Source organism: Quercus suber, unplaced genomic scaffold, assembly GCF_002906115.3.
Source record: "Quercus suber isolate HL8 unplaced genomic scaffold, Cork oak 2.0 scaffold_236, whole genome shotgun sequence".
Taxonomy (NCBI): Eukaryota; Viridiplantae; Streptophyta; class Magnoliopsida; order Fagales; family Fagaceae; genus Quercus; species Quercus suber.
Window position 1 is genome coordinate 528,023 of NW_027069693.1, and position 9,370 is coordinate 537,392.

At 36.2% G+C, this 9,370-nt stretch overlaps 2 protein-coding genes across 2 annotated transcripts; both read right to left on the bottom strand.

The window, feature by feature from the left end:
• Window positions 1–367: 367 nt before the first annotated feature.
• LOC136070477 (protein FAR1-RELATED SEQUENCE 5-like) lies at window positions 368–1,072 on the bottom strand. The gene has a single exon (XM_065780477.1). It carries the CDS (start codon window positions 1,070–1,072, stop codon window positions 368–370), a length of 705 nt encoding a protein of 234 aa, XP_065636549.1.
• Window positions 394–3,922, bottom strand: LOC136070471 (protein FAR1-RELATED SEQUENCE 5-like). The gene is made up of 2 exons (XM_065780456.1): window positions 3,696–3,922; window positions 394–2,878 (listed from the first exon to the last, which is right to left on the bottom strand). Exon 2 carries the CDS (start codon window positions 2,876–2,878, stop codon window positions 1,157–1,159), a length of 1,722 nt encoding a protein of 573 aa, XP_065636528.1. The 5' UTR covers window positions 3,696–3,922; the 3' UTR covers window positions 394–1,156.
• Window positions 3,923–9,370: the final 5,448 nt, after the last annotated feature.

Sequence of the window (9,370 nt, forward strand, 5' to 3'; positions counted from 1 at the left end):
CGTGTTTTCAGAGACCTCATGGTTTATGGCTATAATATTATGGTATATACCTTGCCCCGCCCCGCCCGCCCGGGGGGGGGGAGGGGGGGGAGGGGGGTGTGGATAAGGAACCTGAATTCATGAAGGTATTTTCTTTTTTTTGGGGCCAATTTCTAGCTTGGTTTCTCCCATCTGATCCTCTTTCTCAAGTTTAAAATGCAAATTCTAGGAAACATTAACATGTTAACGGAAGGGGAATATTTCACCCCTCCAAAATCGGGTCGTGTCATTTGTTCTGCAAAGTCTAGGAAACATTAGCATCGTATTTTCTTTGTTCTTTTTTTANTGTAATATTCCTATCTGGAGCCCCAAAAATTTCCTCTGTTATTCAGACTCTTGCATCTTTTGTCCACCTCTTCAGGATGTACTTAGTTGGTAGCAGCTTTATGTTCCTATAATCGAGCACTTTTAATGCATGGCTACATAAAACTCCCATAAACTCGAATTTCATACAATTACAGGCAACAGTCTCATCAGTGGAATTAAAAGTAACCGTGTACTCGCGGGGTTGCCCATATATGCTAACTTTGTACTCAAACAATGATTCACTCTCAGTACATTGGTTTACAACAATATTTAAACATGTTTCATATTCTAGCTGGAACAGTTCAAAAATTTTTGGTGTATATATATCTCTTGCCTGCTTCAACATAATTACATCCCCCATTAGTCTTGGCATATGTTGGCTCATATCAAAATTAGCTTCCAATTCTTTATAGTGCCATTCATTCACCACCTTCCCAAGATGTTTGAAAAATGGAAGCACATCTGAGTCAGACTTTAGATACTTCTTTAAGGTAGCAGTAAAATTTTCACGCAATAGTGCACTTTTTAAGTCAGCACAAAAGTTATGCCTTCCATATACTACAGCCCATTTCTCTCTACATTCAAATATCTCATGCAACCAATCATTTTCCCACAGACCATAAACGTCTAGCATAGCCTTCCATCCATTAATAAAATCCTCCTCCTCCTCATGTTCAAAAAAGCAACTGCTTAAATCATTAATGAAAGAACCTGAGTCCACAAACATGTGATTAAGTTGCTTAAGTGCATTTTGGTACACATGCCATACACACATTCGATGAGGTGTTCCAGGCAATATTAAATCAATTGCTCAAGTGATTGTTGCATCTTCATCTGTGAGGATAGTCTTTGGCTTCTTCCCAGACATTGCTTCTATGAAAGTTCGAAACAGCCATTTGAAAGATTCAACAGTTTCATCATATAAAAGTGCAGCACCAAAAATCACCATCTGCTTATGATGGTTCATCCCAATGAAAGTTGCAAAAGGTCGGCAATCTCTATATAATCTGCAAGTTGTATCAAAGCAAACCACATCACCAAAATCACTGTAGTCCACCACCATCTTTGCATCAGCCCAAAATACATTAGCTATTTGATCATCAACATCAAGTTGGATAGCATAAAAGAAAGAGGGATTTTTTAATTGTTTGCTTTGAAAATATTGCTGCATCCTTTCTGCTTCTCCTTCCCTCAACTCCCTCATACGACGGGAAGGTAGTTTATTTTTATAATCTATGGGGTCATAACCAATATACTCACAATCTCCAATCATCTTATATTGTAACTCACAGGCTGATTTTGGCTCAATCTTAGAACCATCAACAAAGTTGCCATCAACAACCTGAGCTACAGCTAGTCTCTTTTGAGATCGTAACATGCGAATTCTACATGCTGCAACAAGCTCATGATTGTGCTTTTCTTCAAAGTGAGTGACACGATATTTACCATCAGGCTGACGAGAAATGACCAGTTGTGCCAAACAGCCAATTCTTGTTTCCTTTCGAGGTCTCTTCACATTCATATCCCGCTTGTCCTTCTGTCTAAAACCTTCTCTAAAACACGTAAACCGTCTAGATGCCACAGCACCATCTATCTTACTCCTATTTACATAATCTTTCCGGACACTGAACCCTACCCGTCCAGCATATGTATTGTAAAACTCATAGGCATGATCCTCTGAGTCAAATCCCATCCCAAGTTTTGGTACCCCATCCATCCCAGAATGACTGGTTGAATCAGCTTCGACTGCTTGAGCAAATTTTAATCTCTTTTGTGAAGGTAACTTATGAGCTGTAGATGGTGTAACAAACTCATGATTGTGCTTTGTCTCAAAATGAGTGACACGAAACTTACCATTAGGCTGACGTGCAATAGTCATATGTGCCAAGCAACCAGTTCTTGTTTCCTGCCGGGATTTCCTCACATTTGAATTATATTTGGTAGGCCGATAACCTTGTCTGTAGCAAGTGTACCTTCTAGAGACAACTGCACCATTTACCCTACTTTTGTTTACAAAATCTTTTCGAATGCTGAAACCTTCCAGAACAGCATATCTACTGTAACACTTATACGCATCATCTTCTGATTCAAACTCCATGCCAACTTTTGGTATCACATATACATCATCCTCACTCTTTACAACTACACTGACCCCTGCAGAGATAGCATTTGGGTTCTGACACTCCTGCTCACCAGCAACGTCCATCTCAAACTTGCTAACATTGGAAACCCTTGGGATCTGACAGTCTTCACCATCAATTTCCTCCTGACTTTTGTCAACAGAAGAAACACTTGGAGTCTCAGAATCATGATCACTGTCAATAACTACCTGACTCTTGTCAACAGAAGAAACAGTTGGACTTTGACTCTCACGCTCACCACCAATAACCACCTGACCCTGTTCAACAAAGGATTCTTTTGGGCTCTGAGATTCCTGCTCTGTATCAATCACGAATGTGGACGATGTTTGACATTCATTTTCGATATCCTTTTCCCGTGGATGACCTGTTATATCAGGTTCGCCACTGCCCATCTGATGTTCAGTAGACAAGGGGCAAAAATTAATTGAGACAAACATACAGCAGTAACTGATGAAGAACAACCTTTCATAGTTTTATAATTCATGTTAACACGCAACTCAAAGTTACATACTGATGTATACACATCAAACATTGAGCATGTCCAGTAGATTCAATAACAGAAGGCAACAGGAAAAGAATCCTCCCCATCCTCCACACCATTAAGTATTTAAAAAAAAAAAAAAAAAAAAAAAGACACAGAAGGAAGCTGCATAAAATTGTTACCAATGCTCAACAACAGAACCTAGTCTTCAACCATGTCCCCTTCATAGTTGAGCACCACAATGAGCCTCAAAAAAATCTAAAGCATAGTATAATATCAAAATGAAAATTCTTGAACTCCTATTCTCAACAAAAAACTGCCAAACCAACATAGTATTAGTTAGTACCAGCCCATCAATGTTCCATACACTTTCTATGTGAACTTCTAACTGATTCCTAGTACAAAATCAACATGGGTACATTCTTTTTGGCGTGAAAATCAATATGTGTATGCATGTCTGAGTCTCTGTCAGCGTTCCTAGGTAGCATGCTTATAGCAAATTCTTCATACTATAATATGAAATTAAACAAACCTTCAATAAAATACAGCATCAAACACAATAGGAAAAAAAAAGCTATAGCCAATTGGATAAACGTTAATGCTCAGCTGGGTTACTCACTAAATAAATTAAATATATTTCAATATCCTATAAAACCAAAATAAAATAATGAACTAATTTTTTCTCTCAAAACATATATTAGTAGCTGAAAATAATTCAGTTGCAGTACCTGAGAGATGAAAGGTGATGGGAATTCGGTGAGACGGCGGTGCAAACTTTCTGATGCGGCGGCGGTTTTTTTTTTAACGGTCGAGATTTAGTCTGAGTTTGGTGAATGGTTAGATGTGTTGGGTAGGCAGAGGAATCAGAAGAATTGTAGAGAGATAAGGGGTTTTCTCGGCGGTTCGGTTTGGAGATTTGGGGAAAATAAGAAATGCGAAACTTCGTACCGATCGAACCTGACGTGTGTTGTCGTGGCAGTTTGGTAGTGGTTAGCAACAAATTGCACCTTAAGGCACTGTTTGGAGTTGAGACGATCCTGTGTTGTGTACATGCCATGAAATCTTAATCTTTTTTGCAATGGGTCCAATGGGTGTCATTACTGTTTACTACGGCTGTAAATAAATTATTCGCTTAAGGTAAAATATTATTTTAGTCTTTAAATTTTATTAAAAATTTATTTTTTTATTTTTAAACTTTAAAAATTTGTTTTCTGTTTTTAAATTATTAAAATATTTTATTTATATTTTAAACTTTATTAAAAATTTGTTTTTTTATCTTTAAACTATTGATTTTTTTTCTTTCATTCCTATTGTTGTGTCTGAACTATTAAAAAAACTCTTTACAAAGTTTAGGGATGAAAAAAGAACATTTTAAAGTTTTGAGACAAAAAACAAAATTTTATTAAAGTATAAAGACCAAAATAGTATTTTACCCTTTTGTTTATAAACGGTTCAAATTTTATTTTTTGAGAAAGATAAACAACTCAAATTTGACTCAATAAATAGCTCATATAAGTTTGTTTGTTTCTAAATAAGTCAAGTTTGAGACTTAGTTTTATATTTATTTGATAAACGAGCTAAGTCTAAATAAAATAAATTATTCATGAATAAGCTCATGAACAATAAAGTTTGATAATATATACATATATATATATATATATATAAAATAAAATAAAAAAGCCAAATCTAGGTTCAATTATAAGATTGGTAATAAGCTTGATAAAAGTTTGAAAAATAAACTCATTTAATTAATTAGGGTTTTGGGACCACTCTTCCAAATCAAATGAGGAATAAAAAAAAAAAAATATTTCATATGATATGTATATACAAAATTTCATATGGTTGGTTTATACTTTCAATTTGTTTCAAGCGAATTTGGCAGATAGATAAATAAACTTCTCCAAAAAGATACATATTTAGTAGACCATTACAACAACTCTTCCAATACGAATATAGTAATTTCTTGTACATGTCAAATAACAAAATTATTGCTAATTTTTAAGGTGGCAACCAAATATAAGAAAAAAAATTATTCTTTGACATATATGTTTCAAAGACATTTACAATCAAAACAAGTTGAGGTTCCTTATGTATTGAAATTAATAAATTTTCATTGTAAAAATATAATTTACTAGATCTAAAATTGTATGGTATCATATTGTTTAAAAAATATTATTCTATTATATGATTATATGATAAATAATAACTTTTGGCAATCAAAATTAAACAACATTACATTATGTATATTTTTTGTAGAGTATCAATTTGTGACCCAAGCCCACGAGATATGGAGTATGAGCTTAACAAGCTCAAAACAATAAATTTGTAAAGAGTGGGTGAAAGAGCTAAATTGATAGTGAATTAAACAACGTCTAACACTGATTCTCAAGGGTGACCGAGTACGAAAAAACACTTGAAATTCAAATAAACAGTTGTCCGAAGAAATCAATTATTGTTTAAACAGCTAATACAATTCTTAGAGCTTCCCTATTTTTTTTTCCTCCCTCCTCTCTAAGAGGTATCTTACACTTATATAGTTTTCTTTTAGACTACCTTGATCGTCCACTTGTCTTCATCTAAACGTTCACTTCAGTACACGTCCCATCAGGCATCTTCTTCGGTTCTCCATGAGTGGCGGTAGTTGAGATTGTACTGTTCAGAGGTCTTCTCTACATTAATGCGACCAGAAAAATTGCTGCAGTGCATTTAATGCGGTGGTAGTAGTTTTTCCTTTATATATTTTTCTGTTCTTATCTTCTCCATAGATGCTTGAAATTTATCCTTATCATTGGGATTGCCAGGAAGGTCACTCGAACCTCTTAGGTACTTGCTTGACCGATAATCTTTATATTCGAGGAGAACAATATCTTCGGATTACATTTCTCGATCATTTCCAGGTGTATCTTTCCTACTTGGGGTCTTTTTTAATCATTTTCTCCTCTTCGGACACACCTTAATATTCAAATAGGGTCTTAGGCCCAATACATAATTTTGGGCTTTTATCCCCACATTTTTATATGGGTCATATTCAAGTTATAGCTCCATAATTTTTTATTATATAAGAACTTACAACAAATTAATAGTTGAATTGCATTGCGTTGTTATACCATCCAAGCTTGTAAAATATAATTTTGTTATTTTTTTAACAGAATAATTTTGTGAATTAGATGCTATAAAATTTGATTTACATATGTTAAGAATAAAGAGAATATATAATCTTTTTTATATATATAATCTAAAGGTAGAATTATGAAAATATTAATTTACTAAGAAAAAAATTATAGAGTTATGTATCATAGTAAAGAGTTACAGTAGGTGTAATCTTATCATAATCTATTTTAACTCTTTATAGTAGGTGTAATCTTATCATAATCTATTTTAACTCTTTACGGTAAGTGTAATCTTATCCTAATCTATATTTATATTAAGAAAGATGCTACGTACATAACATTTTCACAACTAATCATAGGTGATTAGTTGTTATTAGTTCAAATTTGAACATAACACTAAAATTACTTTTTTGTCCTAACAATAATAACCAGTAACAACCTGCCACTTAAAATTTGTTGTAAAAATATTGTGGTCATATCACTTCTCTTATATTAATGATTATTAAATTTCATAATTGAATGACTTTTGTTGGTAAATGATGGAAATATATATAAAACAAAGTAAAAGGAACAAGAAATATATATTGATGAACTCTTATATTCAAGTGGTCATCCACAATTCTTTTTATCTCTCTAAGATCTGCAGTAAAGAAATCCCACATATATATAGGACCTTAGAATGCTTGTAGAGTTTATGGGATAATATTGTAATAATGAGTACAATTATGGACATACATCTCCCCTATAGGCTTTACACATTTCAGCCTTTACACATCCCAAATAACCTTTTCATTGCCCAAATTTTACACATTCCAATTAGACTTTATTTCTAACAACTTTATCAATTTTACAAGCACAAGGAGAAATCATTATCTGGTGTTGGAAACTTGGAATTTGTTTTGTTTTTGCCCTTCTTTTATATAATTTACACATCCCAAATAACCTTTTCATTGCCCAAATTTTACACATTCCAATTAGACTTTATTTCTAACAACTTTATCAATTTTACAAACACAAGGAGAAATCATTATCTGGTGTTGGAAACTTGGAATTTGTTTTGTTTTTGCCCTTCTTTTATATAATTTTTTTTTTTTTTTAATTCCAAGTTTCCTTCACAATCCAATTTAAAAAACTATTGAACTATGTTATTATTATTAAGGTAGTAATATTAAAAGTCATTTAACATTTCTTTTTTTTTAATTTGACCAATAACTTTTTAACTCAATTAACACTTTTTAATGTTTTCAGCAGAAACATTTTTAAGAATCAAATCCATCATCTTCTATTCTTGAAATTATATATATATTGTGGGGCCCGTGGGCCTGATAGCCTCGGCCCATCGGGTAGCAGGCCCAAGGCCCATGCCGAGGAACACTGACTATTCAAGGCTAAATTGGGGAAAGCCTCTTTTCCCAATCCACGCCGAAGACCTCCTCATCCTCGGCCTGACAAGGGTGATTTTCGGGAAAGACCAGGCCCAAAGTAAGCTATCACCCTCGCATTTAATGCATTCACCTAACCCCCCTGGCTGCATTAATGGGAATATAACCCCTTAGCAGGGCAACGTTGATCAGAGTGAACCACTCGAGTACTGATAAGGCCTCTGATGGGACGGACGGCCAGAAGAGAGGCAAATGAATGATCAACAGATGGAATAAGGAGATATGAAGATGAAGACTATATAAGAAAAGCAAGTAAAGTAAAAAAGGGGAGGAGGAAAAAAGAGAAGCAAAAGGCCTCCTCGGCCCATGGCCGAGGAGAATCCTCCCAGTTGTAAAGAAACTCTAAGTATCTTTTTATAAATGAGAGTTCATGCTTGATGAACGACGGCTAGCGCCTAAACCTTTAACCCACTCTCTATAAATTTATTGTTTGGGCTTGTTGGGCTGAAAACCTATCCATACTCAGGGTCAATCCAAACTGAGTCCCTACAATTGGCGCCGTCTGTGGGAAGGATTAGGGTGCTGGCCGGCGCACCAGGCGAGTGTTCTAAGTAGTCGTTTTACAGTAGGTTGAAAAAAGAAAAAAAAATATAAGATTTGACAGCGAAGAGAGAAATCTTGATATTATTATTATTTCATAAACAAAAACATTACAAATTACAATCAGAGGCTCAGGCAGGTGTGTTTCACACACAAATTTACAAGCTAATCCTACCAGCTATCTACAATCAGAGGCCCAGGTGGAGCCGCCCTAAGAAAAAACTAGCCGGTGGGAAGTGTCAAGCCGTCCCTTTATTGGTATAAAGAGAATGGGAGAGCTTGACAAAAGGCAGAGAAGGGGAAGGGCCATCATGTTTCCAGGCCACCGACAACTCCCTTCTCGGCCAGGCGGAGCTAGAACAAAGAGAGGAGCAGATGCAGGGGCTCCGGGATACCTTCCCCCATGATGTTCCATTGATTCTCTCCAATCCTCACGAGTGTTGGCCGTTGGAGACGGCAACACTCGAGCACCGCCCATGAGGTGAATTCGCACGTCTTCTTTGTCGGGGGTGCGCTCCTAGGAGAGACGTTAGGTACTCTAACAACATCCCTCTGGGCCACCTTGTAGGGCGCCATCGGGGTTACGCCTAGATTCTGCCGCACCGAAAGCCCAGTGGGGGTTGCAGCCATACCGGCTTTTCCCGGTTCCAGTCACAATTCCGATGGGGTTGTTGAAAGGGCTAGGGAAGTTGGAAGAACGTGTTCTGTTTTTCTGTTGGTGTTGAAAGGTCCATGGGTTGTGGAGAAACTATCCGCCACCTTTTATAGGGGGTGGGGGTTGGTGAGAATTAATTCATGCAGAGTTCGAAAAGAGAATTATCAGCTGGGCTAATAATGAAGCTACCAATTTTCAAGGAGGCCATAGACCGTTGAACTCGTGTTAATTTACGAGGACATTAATGAAGGCGTGTTTCGCGCACCGAAGCGTCAAGCGCGGAACACGAACGGACAATGGGCGCTTCATAAATGAAAAAGATGGGGTCTTGAGCTGGAGGCGAGATCAACGCCACGTGTAAAGATCATAATCTGACCCAAGGAGGAATCACCTCCAGCAAAGCGATCCGAGGATAAACCTATACTTACAGAAAAATAGAAGTGGTAGACAGAACCAAGGTATTGCATGGTCCTCGGACCCAAGCCTATGGTAAAACTATACACACCATAATACCTGGGTACTAGATAGAATCAAGGTATTGCATGGTCCTCGAACCCAAACCTATGGGGAAACTAGATACTTACAGAAAAATAGAAGTGGTAGACAGAACCAAGGTATTGCATGGTCCTCGGACCCAAGCCTATGGTAAAACTATA

What these genes read in the sequence shown, in the direction of transcription:
- LOC136070477 (XM_065780477.1), bottom strand. Translation starts at nt 1,072, where the DNA reads ATGTTTGTGGACTCAGGTTCTTTCATTAATGATTTAAGCAGTTGCTTT.
- LOC136070471 (XM_065780456.1), bottom strand. Translation starts at nt 2,878, where the DNA reads ATGGGCAGTGGCGAACCTGATATAACAGGTCATCCACGGGAAAAGGAT.